A 16,366-nucleotide genomic window follows, 5' to 3' on the forward strand; every position below is an offset into this window, starting at 1 on the left:
TCAGGAGTTCGATCGTACTTGTATCATGAAACGAGAAAAATGAGATTTATACTTGTAATTCACTTGGAGTAACTGTGATTTAATTTGTCGAAATTTAGTAAATTTGTTTCTTTTTGTAATTTTCTTCTCTTTTAAAGATCGATCCCTAGAAATTAATGCGGGCAACGGGTTCATTTGTCATTCCCAGTATTCTTATTTTCTTCCAAAATCCGTGTTTCAATCTTTTGTTCGGTAAGTATATGTAAACATTGAGGACACTAGAAATACAAGTTAAATACAGAATAATATACATATTGATGCTGGCTGAAAATTTTTTATACATATGTACATTTCAAAATTTCTCATCCATAACGATGGTATATTAAATTTCTTAGGTCATAGTAGTAATCTGACTTGTAAACTCGATTTAATATTTTCAAACATTTGATATTAAATTATCAAAATATTTAATCTAACCGGTAAGAAAGGCAAGAACCAATCATATTAAAGAATGAGCCTTTACCGTTGCTTTTTCCGCTGAATGCACCCATTATCGACCATTATCGACCCAAACCCAGTCGAGTAAGCCAGGTTACTACTATGAACCAGCAAAACAATCACTGTTATTTTTATGCGTACTTTAGATAAAAATATTTAAAAGGATATGAACTAATTTACATACAGGATTATTGATTTGAAGTATCGTTATTTACATTAAAAGACTATTTTATTTTAGTATTGATTTCTTTAAGGTTTTAAGATATTAATAAAATAATTTAATAAAGCCGTGATACTACAAATGCATTTTTACATTATATTCTTGTAATTATTTTGTTTGGTGTAAAGGTTTGGTAAGGAATTGGAGCTAAATGCAAATTGCAGAGGCAGAGTTTGCAGACGCATGCGGACCATGCTAGTGTTGTGAGTAGTGTGATTGAATATCGCTGAAACGATGTGCAAACGTTTGAAAAACGCATATATTGCGATAATTTTTTAAATACGCGTAAATATTAAGTATCGCAAGCAACTACGAACTTATTCGTTAAGTTATAATCACATGTAACGTAAGTATTATCAGTAATAAAATATGCGTATGCGCCAGATTAGGTTAGATTTTTGCCTAGGCTTTTTGATGCATCTGTGATAATATTCTAATCGGTATCTTTCGGTTAATTTGAAATCCGTAAATTTGTTTTAATAATCATAATAATCTGTATGATATATTCGTAGCCAAATAAAACGGAGGACGTGCCGCATAACCTCTTAAAATGTCTGACGACGAGGATTTGGTTTACGTGAAGAAACAGAAAACTGTACATTATGGCTCTTTGGAGGAGGCAGAACGTGCGCGACTTGCAGCCGCCGTCGAAACTGCGGATGAAGAAAAGGATATCGCAAATTCGAACGATGTCGCTAATGTGTCTGCCTCAGGGGGAAATGTACATATCTCAAACGAGTATATGGAGCTCGAGGACGAAATGTCCAAAGATCGGCAGGCACTGTTGGAAGAATTCGAACGTAGGAAAAAGGCCAGACAAATTAACGTTTCTACGGACGACTCTGAAGTAAAGAAACATTTGAGACAGTTGGGTGAGCCAATTTGTCTATTTGGAGAAGGTCCAGCAGATAGAAGAACGAGATTAAGAGAATTGTTAGCCAGCGTGGGGGAGGACGCTATTAAAAAGAAACACGAAGAGGAAGAAAAACCGTCTCACGCAATCGAGAAGGATACGGAGTCAACTTGGTACCACGAGGGTCCAGATTCTCTGCAAATTGCACGGTCATGGATAGCGAGTGAGTCATAATTATATGATTTGATCCTTATAAAAAATCTAACGGTTCAAATCTTTATTATTTTTGTACCGTAAGCGTTGTCTAACTTGTATATATTTACAGCGTATTCATTGCCCAGAGCAAAGGCACGGTTGGATAAGGCAAGGCAAGATCTACTATTGCCAGCTGCAACTCGAACGGCGAAAAGACAAGAACTTTTGAAGAAGTTGCAAGCATTAACCATTTATTGCTCTCAAATCGGTGACAGGAGACCCATTTCCTTTTGCCAGTTCAGCCCTAATTCAAAAATCCTCGCTACAGCTTCATGGTCAGGCTTATGCAAGTTATGGTCTGTACCCGACTGTACTTTGTTGCGCACTTTACAAGGACACGATTGTAATGTCGGCTGTATTGTTTTTCATCCAAAAGCTACGATAACCGAAGATGTGGTAGGTGATAATGCAGGACAAACTTGCGTGCTGGCATCTTGTGCGGCAGATGGTATGCATATTGTTATAGTAATTATGGTACATAGCAGTAGTGCTATAGCGGATGCGATTAAGTCTCTAGGTCTGAGAAGTTTCTCTGTGACTCTCCACTGGTTTTTTAGATTAAATTGTCAGTCCCAGCTCAATGTTATGCATCAGGCTTATGAAATTGTTCATTTTCTTCTAATTCCTCGGGCTCAAGGTAGTCTCAGGTATCTTTTGCAAACAAATGTAGGACGGTAACATAGGATATGTAAGCTGTGTGGCCCCACTTTCCTTCTCATATGTCTTTTCATACCTGTCTCTCAATAAATCCGAGTGTAAATGAATCTTAAGGGTCACATGTCTTATGAAAAGACTGATTCCAATCATCGTCGTCATCAGTTTGTCTTTCTTCGTTGTCAGTTCTTTCGTCGGTGACATCTTGTGTCACAAGAATTCTGTGCGTTTAAGGATCGTTCAGCTTGAAGAACCGTATGTCAATCTTGGTTAGTAATACCGTTTTGTACAATGGTAGGGCACCTATGAATTTTATTCCCCAAATTTTGCCCATTCCCCTTCTGCATACCTAATGGTGTAGAACTTTTTCTCCCCTTTTCCTCGAGGTACGATCTTCAATTAAATTTATACTGTCTAAGTAGACTTCTAAATATTTTGTCGAATTGGTACATTTGTTTTTCTCATTAGTATGTACGTTAATCTTCAGAGCTTCGAAGGCTCGATGAGTTCAGATTTGTATTTTCTGACGAAGATCTCACGGCCGTAGTTTTTGATTAACCGTCAAGTCTTTGGCCTTACATTAGTTTTATGTAATTCTCAAAGCTTTAGGCATTAATTCCTTGATAGTTGAAACGCATATTATTATAAATTACACGAAATTATATGATAATGTTATTTGATTGCACCAAAATTTTATATATAATAGGTACTGTAAAACTGTGGAACGGTGGCACTGGCGAAGAACCATTAGCGGAAGTGGAGGGACACGAACCTCACAGAGTTTCCAGGATAGCTTTTCATCCATCTGGAAGATTTCTCGGCACCTGTTGTTACGACGCATCTTGGCGATTATGGGATTTGGAGCAACAAGCTGAAGTGCTTCACCAAGAGGGTCATGCTAGAGCGGTACACTGTATTAGGTATATTTCCTCGAATATATTACTTATTTAATTTATATATTGATCTATTTTATTTATGTATTTACACATTTATTTAGTTTTCAATGCGACGGAAGCGTTTGCGCCACAGGTGGTCACGATTCTTTCGGCAGAGTATGGGACTTGCGTACCGGTAGATGCATAATGTTTATGGAGGGTCATCTAATGTCAATTTTCGGTATCGATTTCTCGCCAAACGGTTTTCACATAGCGACGGCGAGCGAGGATAACGCTTGCAAGATATGGGACTTACGAAAGAGAACCTGCATATACACGATACCAGCGCATACCAATTTGCTCTCCGACGTCAAGTATCAGAGAACGGAAGGGCAATACGTGGTTACCGCATCTTACGACAATACAGCCAAAATTTGGTCCAACAAGACATGGCAGCCTCTCAAGATGCTACCTGGCCACGATGGAAAAATCATGTCCGTTGATGTGTCGCCCGATAATAAATTTATTGCAACTAGTTCGTACGACAGAACTTTTAAGTTATGGGCCCCAGAATGAAAGACGAGACAATATAAAAATTTATCTTAGAATTTTTTAATGTAATATTGCATAAAATTATTTATGTGGAAGCATCCGATTTGTTCATAACATAATTGCAATTTTGTGGAAGTTGCCATATTAATTTCATATTATAATTGTGTAATTTTGTATGACAAATTTTTTTATAAAAATTCATACACCTGAAAATATGTAACATGTTTTTCGTTTATATTGGAAATGTATTTTTTGTTCTCTGAGAGAAATATGTCTTCCGTGAAATGGGTTTTATAATCGGATATAAACTTTTGACGTTATTTATAACTAGGGCAGCTGCCTGTTCAATAGCGCACTGCTGTTGTGCCGACGTTTTATATTCAACAAACGCGTTAACTGCAGGATCCAAACTCTCGTGCCTAGGTTTGTTGAGTGCAATTTCAGAATGAGTATCGAAAGAGGAAGACTTCACTACTGTTGCGTTATTAACAAACTTTCGAAATTTTGAGAAAACGACAATACATCCTTCAGAACTTCTATGAATCTTGTATCGTTCTACTAACAGAGAGAATCATTATTTAAGATGTAATTTAACTTTTTTCATTTTCTCAGTTGTGTTCAAGTGAATCTGTTGATATTACGTACGCGGAATATATTTTTGCGTATTAACAAAAATATTTATTATTTTGGGATTATGATAAAAAATTGGGTGACATACTCTAAGCTTATAATAATTTATAATATATTAATTTATTAATATCTCATTGTTAGATATATCGAAAATTATATTGTTTATGAATCTGGTAATTACAATTATTCTAAATGGTATCACAGCTATTATGCCTATTATAGCTATGACGTCGAGCTATTCCTATTCCATAAACGCGAAAATTTCTTATTTCATAAATATTTTCGTTGTCAATAAATTATACCGATATAGTTACGATTTTAAATTTTGATTCGGTACATATACAATATCAAAAGTGATTAGATAAGATAGTATATTTTATTTAATTTATTTGTAGTCTATTATGCCTGTGTGTGAGTTTGTTTCGAGTTATATCTCCCGATATCCGATACGTATCGTGTTTTTCTTTTAAAGAAGCTCATTTGTAGTATTTTATGAACGATTCTAGCCATCCCGAGATCACAAAGTTCGAAGTAATCGATTCACGCTGATTCTGTGAGAGGTAAAGATTGATGAAGCCAAGTTCTGGTGCCTCCTTCAGCAAAATCCGCGGCCGTGTGTCCATCGCCTTTCAAAATCCATTTCGTCGTTAATAGCCCATCCACTCCTACCGGACCACGTGCGTGGATACGTGTTGTGGAAATACCGACCTTCGAAAAAGAATCATATATTTATATCTCCCGATAATAATTTTATATGCATATCAGTGGAAAATTATTTTATCTATAATTTTTAAGTTACGGACATTTATATATATACATATATTATTTTGTAACTTTGTAAGGACATGCGTTTTTCAACGAGAATACTAGTTTTGCCTCGAGGGTCTTACCTCCGCTCCAAGACCGAATCTGTAGCCGTCTGCAAATCTGGTGCTGGCGTTATGGAAGACACACGCACTGTCTACCTCTCTCTGGAAATGCGCCGCTGTGCTGGTATCCTCGCTGACAATAACATCGGTATGGCTGCTACCGTATCGATGAATGTGGCTGATGGCGTCGTCGACGTCCGAAACGACTTCTACGGTGCATTCGAGTGCGCCGTATTCGGTTCGCATGCTTTTCGCGGCGGGCGGACCGAAGGTCAATAACTCTCTTAGCTTTGGACCGGAATTGATTTTCACCTGGAAAATATTCTTTTGTTATACATCCGGAAGTAATAAAATTAATGTTATGCACCATAAAAGCTTTGATTATGATCAGAAAGAGTTTTAATAAATGATCGGAATAAGAGAGTAATACCGAGAGAGAGAAACATTAAATTAACGTATAGAAAATTTTCTTCCGTTTATACTCCAAGAAAAGATGTAGAAAAAGCCATTCTTTTTTTATTCCGTCTCAAAGGAGCCAATATATACGTTTTAGTGTAACTTGAGTATAAACTTCTGACATTTTGTGAAATCCCGGTGAAAAGTTCTTGATGAAAGTTTTGCTCACGAGCGCGAAGTAAGTACACAAAATACTGCAGCGCGACACGAAACAAGAAACTGAGAGAAGAAATAGTTTTTTAAATTCTTAATAATTCTTTGAATTTCTCGGAGCTTATACCACCGGCGCGGCGGATCCTTTGATCCTCTTAAAAAAACTAATTTCAAAAAATAAAAAACTAAGATGATATAGGATTCAAGCGGAGAAAGCTAACTCACCCCTTCCTTCTTCAGCATGCTGCATACGTCACTAAAGAAGCTGCCGCTCATAAGGCTTTCGTGTATCAGTAACGTCTCCATAGCGTTGCACGCAGCGGGATAATCGCACTTGGAGTCTCTGATAATTTTCATGGCCTTCGCAATATCCGCGTATTTGTCGATATAAACGTGACAGATACCCTCGGCATGTCCTAAGACGGGTATATGTTTAGACTGTTCTTGGATCGTGCGGACCAAGTCCGAGCTACCGCGAGGAATGATGAGATCTATATGTTTTTCCATTGAGAGAAGATCGCCCACGTCCTCCCTCGTGGACACGAGCGAAATAGCGTTCGACGCGCCGAACTTTTCCAACGCCTCCTTCACGAGAACCATCAGATACTTGTTGCTGTTAGCGGCTTCTTTGCCACCCTTCAGGAGAAGCCCGTTAGCGCTGGACATGGCCAGGGCGGCTACCTGAGGCAGGCTATCCGGCCTGGATTCGAAGATCACCAGCAATACCCCGATGGGCACCGTTATCTGCGCCAATTCCAGACCGTCGGCCAATCTGGTCCTACGGACCACGCGGCCTACGTTGTTCAACGAATCGTCCGCGATTTGACGCAGACCGGAACTCAAAGACTTGAGCTTCGCCGGCGTTAGAGATAGACGCGATAGCAGGACCTGCGCCAGATTCTTCTTACTCGCGTCCTCCAAGTCCAACGCATTCGCCGCGAGAATCTCGGATTGTCTGGACTCGAGTAAATCCGCGAGAATTTTGATGCACTCGGCTCGTTCCTCCGGGCTTAACGCCTGTAGCTTTCTACAGCCGACGCGGGCTGAAATTTTATTCGCATTCGTGCAAATATAATTATCTAAATATCAAAGTAATAGAATAAACTTTAGCTTAATGTGATGGGCGTTTCGCTTTCAACCGATCTTATCTCGTGATTGTTATATATATATATATATATCTTTGCTTATATATTTGCGTTAAAATTCTTGGAAAAAAAAAAAAAAAAAAACCAGTCTTAAAGTCGGAAGTTAAAATATTACCATTTTCGGCGATCACCTCGATAGGAGTGGACGAGCCGGCAGCCTGCGTGAACAACGTTCCGATTTTTCTGCCCGACATGATGCTCTTAATAGCCTTTTCCTGGGTGCCGTTGCAGATGATCACCGCAACGCCACGATCCATTGCCCAGAGAGCGGCGTTGACCTTCGCGTCCATGCCGCCTGTGCCTACTTTCGACTTCTGTCCGAACTTGATGGTACCCCTCAGATCGGAGCTGAAGGTGTGCAGCATCCTCGCGCCGTCCTGCCAAGGTGGAAGATTGTAAATTCCGTCAACATCGCTCATGAGGATCAGCAAGTCCGCTTGGACCTCAGCCGCTAGCATGGCTGCCAGGGAGTCGTTGTCCTTGATGGATATTCCTCGTCTGCCGCCACCGCCGGCGACTTCCTCGTCGACGTCCGGTGGCGGAGACACCGCGTCGTTCGTGTTGATGATCGGCACGATGTTCAGACTGATCAGTTCGCTCAGCGTGCTAAAGAGATTCTTTCGCGTCTCTTCGTTGTAAAAGTCGGGCTTGGTCACCAGTACCTGCGCGATTTTGACCCCGTACTGGGCGAACATCGCGTCGTAGAGAGACATGAGACCTGATTGACCCACTGCGGCGGCTGCTCTAGGTTCTAACATAGTTCCTGCATTAATAATCAAGGATATGTTATCCAATGTATTTTCTCTTCGAAAAAATAGTAGTAGCTAGTACCAAGGACGAAGAATCCTATAGCACAACTTGGTAATTTTTGGAATAATTAAAAATAACTTTTGAGGAACGCTAGAACGAAAGAGAACAAACGTAAGAAAACAGGCGGACAATTGGCAAGACATTGAAGAAAATTGCTCTCGAACGTGCGCATCGATCGAAAGATGCACTCGACAAGGTTCACAGGACAAATAGAATCCCACAGGAATTCAACGTCGGACAGTTGTGTTAGATCAATATATATGTATATATGTATATATATATATATATATATATATATATATATATATATATATAGAGAGAGAGAGAGAGAGAAAGAGAGAGAGAGACAGACAGACCGGACATTGTAGACTTGGCAGGCTGCCCAGACAGATATTTGAAACTACTATCGAAACGTTAACACCTTTCGCTTGGGTATTCTTACAGACAGTTGAATTTATGGACGATCGACTTGTTTCTTCTTTCCGGAATCTTCAAATGGTTATTTATCATCTCGAGAAGAAGCTCGTTAACTCTCTTCGCAACGGCTTGACAGTATAATTTATTGAAGAAACTTCTTACTCTTTTCCACTGTACACTTCAAACAATATACGCGTATCATTTATCTTTAGTAGTTCTGTAATTCTTTAATAACTGGATGGATATTAAAATAACCCAAGGTTGATTCGCTCGCCTGTCTCGTAAAAATATTAATATTCCGCCTGTGAATTGTTTATGCTATATTGTCTCTGCTCTCCACACACGTATACCGTATACTAAATCAATGAATCGTTAGCGATCGAGGAATAGCCTTGATTGCAATACCAATAATAGAGCATTTCTATCACGTACATCAGCGGAGAGGAAATTCGTTACTGAGGAAGTTATTGTCTTCCTGGAGGATCGATGCATATTAAATGCTCCCATGAAATATTCGTTTTTATGCGAGAATAATAATGCAACGAATAAATTATTATTCGTGCTGTGCCGCCGACACAGCCAATTAAAAGTTTTGTTAGCTGCTTCAAATTAATATTTTTTTTACAAACAAATCTTTTTAACGTCAAAAAATTTATTTCAAAGTTAACACATTTTATATAATAGGTATATAATTTATTCTATCTAGGGACATACGTACCATCATCATATTATTATGTAATGCTCTTTGAGACAGCCATTTTGTAATAACAACATTACGTCTCGTAACATATGTAAAATAATCATCCTAACTATTTCATGCAAGCCATACACTGACGATTACATGTGCTTTAAAATAATGTGTGTAATAATGCTACCTACTCGGAGTGAAAATTACATTGATAAAATAAATACCGCATTTTTCCAACCTCATTATCATACCTTTGTAGACATGGACTCACGGTATATACTCTTAATGGTAATTATGAGAACATTATTGATTAGCTTAACATTATTGTTGTTCGACCGGTCTCCCACAAAGGTGAATAACGTAAATTACAAGATTATCGTATTCCGGTCTCAATTATGCTAATGGCAATAATTCATCCGTGTATACGTATATATATGTACGAAATTCGCCTCTTATCATCGGTGCATGAAAATATTAATTAAAGCGGACGTCTATCGAGTGCGTCGCAACCTAGATATTGTGCCTGATGGACAAACGTGTGTGCGGGAGAACATGAAATTGGCACGGTATACTCCTGCGGCAATTACCGCGCCCAACATTGCCGTTTTAGTGGCTTATCTCAGGAAGAGTAAAGAAGGTTTATTACTTATGAAACAGGTCAACTTAATTGAACTTGAGAACTTATATGATCAAAACCTTTGAGCATGTAAAACTGTAGCGGCTAGGTAGACTGCATTCTTACGAGATTACGATACAAATCATTAACGTCAAATTGTCGAGATAAAATTGAAAAGAATATCGGAGAGGTATTAATATCTCGGCACCAATTAATTTTTATACAAGCGGGAAATTTGTCAGTATAATTTCTCACTATTGTCATAAAATGTAACGTTAAATAACCAATTATCTTAGTAATCGTTTGATTAATTATTCCATAATCAGACCAGAGGAATAGTTCCCAAGCATAACGTAAAAATCGAGGTAAAAATTGAATTTAGAATAAAAAAGGATACCTGCGTGTTCCCGCGTGTGATCCGTGGGGCTCAGGGTCTCTCTCATCGACATGGACATTAAAAGCTCCTGGGTGAGCTTCTGCTTGCCAAAGGCGACCGCCCCGCTAGTGACCATGATGCATTCGCGTCCGTCGATCTGGCATTCGGCTACCTGCTCCACGATGGAAGCCAAACGTCCAAGAGCCAGGCCGTGCTCGTCCTCCCGCGTTATAACGGCGCTGCCGAGTTTGATGACCAGTCGACGGGCGTATTTCAATTCGCTGCGCTCCGTAAAGGTCTGTTGCCTTCGTGGTCTCTCCGACGTTTGTAGCTCCCTTCGCGACACGCCATTACTCTTGAAAAGTTTTTCATGATAAATGGGATAAAATCGCGGTGAGGGAAAACAGCTGTAAGCAAGAAAGAGAGGGGAAAGAGACACGGGATAAAGTCTTGAATAAATTATCGTTTCAATGGGGAAGAAAAGGTTAGGGTTAGATTAGGTTTATCATATTAATCGTTGCCTAACAAATATTGTCACATGTAAGTACGATGTTGTCGCATATGCTTACACTGCACTATGTAGTAGTCTGTAGTCTGTACGTTTATGCGGCAAACAAGTCTAGCATTGGAAAGTTTGGAGTCTTCGTCGAGGAAATTATGAAGTTTTATAACGATGTAAGACTAAGTATAATAGTGGAGATTAGCGCTAAAGCGAGAATGGAGAGGAAAAGGAGCCGGAGCTTATGCTGCTTAGATTATATTCATTTGAGTATACTTACGCGGTATATATCTAATAAAGTTTGCAAGAATATTTAAAGTTAAATTACGTCTGTAAGCAAAGCTGATTTTTTTTCTCCGTAATCGTTGAATTAGTCAAAGTACAAGGCGCGTGGTATTTTTCCAAAGTGTTATTTAAGCATAAAGATTATCATTTGTTTTATCTTTATGTGTGGCGATGTTACTGATTCATCATTTTTACTATATACGTTTAATAAAATATTTATCGTTAACGTCTGCAATTGCGGGCGCAATGCGCGATATATAAAACAAGTTTTATTTAAATCTTTCCTAAATTTTTATCTATAATATCTTATTTTACAATCATGCACAAATGTTGATTAATCAAAAAACTAATCCAGTTTGGACGACTGAAATGAACTGGTCACATATTTGACAAATATTAAAGATTTTATCTTTACATCGCATCTTTTTTGATAGAACAAGCTTAATTAAGATGAATATATCGATATTTTCTCTCATTGCATACTGATAGTGATTTACTGAGTTAGTGAAAAATAATTTCATATTAATAAATTATCTAAGGAATTTTATATAGGAAATGATAATGTATCAGATGTTTACAATCTGTCTCTGTGTGATTTTCCATATCTTATTTTCTCGCTGTAAACTTGATAACACGTGGCAGTTATAATACACTCAAATTAACAAGGAATGCGATACACGAGACGAGATCTCATATACCTTCCACGCGTTTAAACGTACGTCTTCTTGATACAAAAACAAACACAATTGCTTGTGACATAAACGTAATTTTTGCAACCGCGGTAGGGATGTTCCCCGGTTATGCGATTACCAATTGCGCGTTATAAATCATATTATAATCCGCTTATCTTTGCGTTCTATTTTTTTTTTCATGTATCAGTTCCTGGCTGTAATTACTCGAGACGGAGAGAAGTGCAATTTTTCACACGTATGCGTGGTGTGGAATTTATCGGTACGTATAATTTTGTTGCGGAAATATTGATAAGCGCACACCTGGCATTATTTTGACGCGAAAGATATTTACATTACAATGATGCAAAAGAAGATTTACCTACGATAAATCCAGAAATAATATAACGTTGTATATTTAGTTATATATATACATACGCGTAGGTAAATGAACCACTAATAAATCTCGTAATTACTGACTCTGTTAAGAAATTTATTAATTATAATTTATATAATGCACGCACACTAGCGAATGATTAAAACAATAATTTTATTTATTACGTTTCCAGAGAATAATATTTATGATATAACAATAATACTTGTATTAGCTTTATTATATTATTATTGATATTATTATCTCCTTCATTTTATTATTTACTCATTTTTTTTAGCTCATAACAAACGCTCTTATCGTTATAAAATGATCACGACCGAGATATGCGGAATTGTAGATGGATAATGAATATTTTAGCGGTAAGTCTCGAATTTTTTATCCTTTTTCTTTACCTTTTTCGTTTTTCATATATTTATAATAAATCAAGTTTTGTCCTCTATCCGATATATATTATAACTTAGTATTTTATACTAATAAATGTCATCCGACTCGTACCTACACGCATTCGATGTCTATCCAACATCTATCTCGACATCTATGCGTTATCGCTGCAGCGCGTCACGCGCTACATTATCACGATCTAACTTGAGTACACGAAACACTTGTAACAGTACGAGCGTATCGATACCCCCTGTAAACTGTGCCAGTTATCGACAAAATCGGTCATTTTTCGACTCGCAGGTTTGTATGCACGTTCGACGATAGTGGACGAGCAAATACGTTCATTTCCCAGGAGGCCTGCAAGGTTTCGTCGACGGACAATCTGTTGCACCGCATACCGCATGTTCGTATCGGTATGGTACGATGCAATGGAACTCCGTTGCACACGACGTCGGTCCACGCTGTATACTCTTCTTAACACCATTTCGAAACCACCTCGGCATTGTATGCTTCACGGGCTTGGAAAGACGATATATTGGGTGTACCGGCGTAGCTTTAAAACGCGCGCGACCTATAGTCAAGACCCCGTAAATATACTCGTGTAAAACCACGTTATCGCAGTTTCTCGAATTTATGGCTGGTCGCGTTGCTCCAATAGTACAATGTTATCTCGAGTATACTCGTTCCGACAACAAATAATTATGATAAATAAGTACGAAGTCATACATAATAATACCACGTACCGTTAACCGCGGCAAGAGTGGTCCCAACGACGAGGTCAGTCCTCGTGGCTTATTACCGAGCCGGGCGGACCTCGTTAGTAGCAGAATTGAGTACATTGCGGATCCCCGGTATCTCTTCTTTGAAGCACGATTAATTCAGCCCGCGTCTCCCCTCTTTCTCTTTCTATTAATTCTCAAATAGTTATCCGGGATTGGAAGTCGTTCGAAAAACTTGCGCCCGAAAAATTACAATCTAACGACTATCTATTATTCTAAAAGACGTCAACAAGTCGCGTGTGAAAAGGTCGTTTACCTGACGTAGCAAAATATACGGGAAAAAAGAAAAGATGTCAGCGCACGTTCGACTGCACGTTACAGATACGCAAGCTATCGATCAAGCCTACTTGGAACTTGATCCGTTCACTCGTTATCGAGATCTCAACATCTCGGGTACTCTCGCGACCCGTCGCGTCGCGTAAAAGAGTAAAGAGTCACGGTCGGTCTCGCTCCGCGCGCACTTGGCGCGAGACACCGCCGTGTCTCTTGACCCGCTCGCCGGAAAAAAAATGTCAATGTAACATCGAGTAGAGTGATCTCTGACTTGTTTGCCGATTCTGCCGCGGGTTGGTGGAAAAAACAAAGGGAAAACAAAAGAAATAAAAAGAGACGGATCGCGCGCGATATGAGAGAGGAGAGACGAGGCTGATATCGTACCTCGTCTCCGAGGTAGAGCGGCCGCAGCGATGGTCAACGACACACTACTGCTTTCTACGCGAAATCACTTCGAAAGACGTCGTTATCGCGGCCAGATTAGAAACGCATCGTCGAGTGAACGCGAAGCATGTCAGGGCGAAAGCCTAGAGGGAGAAATCTCTTCCGTCGGGGATACCGATCCGGGCGACGCGCGACGTCGCGCGCGTCACGCGCCCGATCGTTTTTCCGAACGTTTTTCCAATCGCCAGGGTTCCAGGGTTACGGCAAAGTCCGAGTTAATACGGACGAGAATCGTCTTTGTGCGATCCGCGCCGTCAGCGAACTTCGACCCCGAAGATTGCGAATCGAGCAAACAGCGCTGCTGATAACGTGCCCATTCTTTTTCGACTTTGCGTCACAGCGTACGAGCGAGTCGATCCTACATCCGATAAAGCTGATCGAATACCGCATCGACGAAATAGCGTTTCAATCGCGCATTACGCATATTTACCTATACGTGTGCTTTACTGCCCTATTTTTATACAATTGCGACAGTAAACGAAACATTGTTGATCATGACGTAAAATCTGAAGCGATCTAAAGCGATACCTACGCGTGTGTGTATATGCATGAAGAGACCTAAAGTGTTCGAGCATATATCACCGCTATACTTGTGTTTTCCAAGGTTCTTATCGGATTTATAACTTACCACGTGTCATTACATCATACAAAACGTGATAGAGATATTATATTTTACTTTATATATACAATATGTACTTGCGCATGTGTGTGTGTGTGTGTGTGTGTGTGTGTGTGTGTGCACACAATTTATCAAAATTCCTTTCGATCGGCGACACGTAAAATCCAAGCCACGTTTCTCTTACGAAACGCGATGATTCTGCTAGACGTTACTAGAATGTATTCTTGCAAATAAATTTCGCTCGTTTATGGTTTCCGTAGAACAAACGTGAATATCACGGAGAAAGAATTTCCCTCGTGGGAAAATCAGCTGTAGAGCAACGAAAAACGAAAAATAGAAAAGAGATAAACTTAAAACATTTTTCAAATTAAAATATATTTCCATTTCGACACGTTTGGAGTCCCTCATACGTAAACTAATAACGCATATGATGCATTTCCTTTAGCAAATATATAAGCGGTGTCCCACAAATTATCACATGTGCCAGTGAATTATTCTTATTGTTTTATCAACAAAGTTAATAATGTCAGCGTAATGTCGATTAATCCTATCAAATTAATTATTCGCTCAAATTACCTGTGCCTAAACAGAAACGCATAATTCATTATACGTATGTAAATGGCGTGGAAATTATTGTAAAAGCGATCCATCAGCGAAACGAATTCGTTGATGAAGAGACCTGTCAGCAAAAAGGGTGACGAGCAAATAATCGAAATTCATCCTTCTCGCTCCTATACTTTTAACTTATAAATAATCCTCTTTAGGATCTCCTGTCGCGCGCGAGCGGCTTACAAGCTGAATGAAAGCTTGTACAAAAGTATACAATAGGAATACTTCGCGACGCTGTCCGAGTTCGATAAAATCCCTTTAACCACGGTCTTACTACTAGCCGCTTTATTAGCTTATATTTATTAACCAGGTTCGCTCTAACAGCTTTAATTAATGAACAAACTTGCGTTTTGCGCGGATACATTATATTATATCCTAAAAACTTCGATCGGTATTGAACGCAAGACGCCTACTCTAGTAGGTACATCACAAATGCTCTTGATCGCAGAATTATTACGTAACGAATAATCAAGATATTAAGATGATTGTAATAATTTGGCCAATCAAAGTAGAATCTTTTTGTGGCGTAGATTTATATGTTATGTACCTTTCTTATAGAGAAAGCAGCGAGGTACGCTTGTTTACGGTGCGATTCACGCATGTGTATCTGGCAGTTAATTTCGACAAATCTATAATACGCTAGATTATAAATCATATGACACAATATGTCCTACCGCGCGCCAATATCGGCATCCAGTACGTCCTTCTCATTATCAAACGTATTGTATGCGCGGAACTATCTGCTCGTTATTGTCAGCGATCTGTCGCGATTGATAGGGAAATGTTTGAATGCCTTCGATGGTTTACTTGGTGTCGATTTGTCTGTTATATATGTACGCCAATCCCTATCGTACATTTTATCTATTAGGTTTCAGAGCTTGTAAAACCACTCGTGACGGAGGAGCCTAAAGAGGATTATTTATTAGTTAGAAACAAACGCAACACAAAGGATGACTTTTGATTATCTGCTTGTCAGTTATTCATCTTTTTAATTAAATTTTGTATTCTGAGTCTGCTTTAAAACGGGGAGAGGTATACGTCTCTTCATATATATGCGCCCTTGATTCTGGCACGATCTGTGAATCGTTTATTTTATACGTTTCGCAATAAAGATAACGTACTCATTTAAGTTCCCATCGCGCCGAGTTAAAGCTCCCAGATAAGAAAGCCCGATGCAACTCCCATATACGAGGCGTAGCCGTTTCCGACCACGACGCAACACATCGGCGCGAAAAATCGAACAAAACACAAGCCGAAGAGAAAAAACGATTGAACGAGCGTGAGGTTATAAAGGTGCCTTTTCATGCTGACGCTCGACGCTCATTTTCAGCGGCAAGAAGGTCGCGTGACCACACGTGACGCCGGCGTC

At 39.2% G+C, this 16,366-nt stretch overlaps 2 protein-coding genes across 6 annotated transcripts; one reads left to right on the forward strand and one right to left on the reverse strand.

Moving 5' to 3' along the window:
* The first annotated feature begins 797 nt into the window (after window positions 1-797).
* Window positions 798-4,099, forward strand: U4-u6-60k (U4-U6 small nuclear riboprotein factor 60K). The gene is made up of 5 exons (XM_077400431.1): window positions 798-1,043; window positions 1,210-1,773; window positions 1,876-2,253; window positions 3,166-3,379; window positions 3,457-4,099. Exons 2-5 carry the CDS (start codon window positions 1,248-1,250, stop codon window positions 3,908-3,910), a joined length of 1,572 nt encoding a protein of 523 aa, XP_077256557.1. The 5' UTR covers window positions 798-1,043; window positions 1,210-1,247; the 3' UTR covers window positions 3,911-4,099.
* A 518-nt stretch (window positions 4,100-4,617) lies between these two features.
* P5cs (Delta[1]-pyrroline-5-carboxylate synthase) lies at window positions 4,618-13,851 on the reverse strand. Of its 5 annotated transcripts, none has more exons than XM_077400115.1 (7): window positions 13,710-13,851; window positions 13,017-13,179; window positions 10,068-10,401; window positions 7,255-7,902; window positions 6,220-7,037; window positions 5,407-5,697; window positions 4,618-5,224 (listed from the first exon to the last, which is right to left on the reverse strand). In XM_077400115.1, the coding sequence occupies exons 2-7, from the start codon at window positions 13,110-13,112 to the stop codon at window positions 5,057-5,059; spliced, it is 2,355 nt and encodes a 784-aa protein (XP_077256241.1). In that variant the 5' UTR covers window positions 13,113-13,179; window positions 13,710-13,851; the 3' UTR covers window positions 4,618-5,056. The 5 variants fall into 5 exon arrangements, with proteins under 5 accessions (XP_077256241.1, XP_077256408.1, XP_077256323.1 ...); XM_077400282.1 differs by having other exon boundaries at window positions 13,017-13,133; window positions 13,710-13,835; XM_077400197.1 differs by having other exon boundaries at window positions 13,017-13,133; window positions 13,309-13,778.
* Window positions 13,852-16,366: the final 2,515 nt, after the last annotated feature.

Source organism: Temnothorax americanus, unplaced genomic scaffold (genome assembly GCF_048541705.1).
Source record: "Temnothorax americanus isolate GAGA-0224 unplaced genomic scaffold, ASM4854170v1 Scaffold1, whole genome shotgun sequence".
Taxonomy (NCBI): Eukaryota; Metazoa; Arthropoda; class Insecta; order Hymenoptera; family Formicidae; genus Temnothorax; species Temnothorax americanus.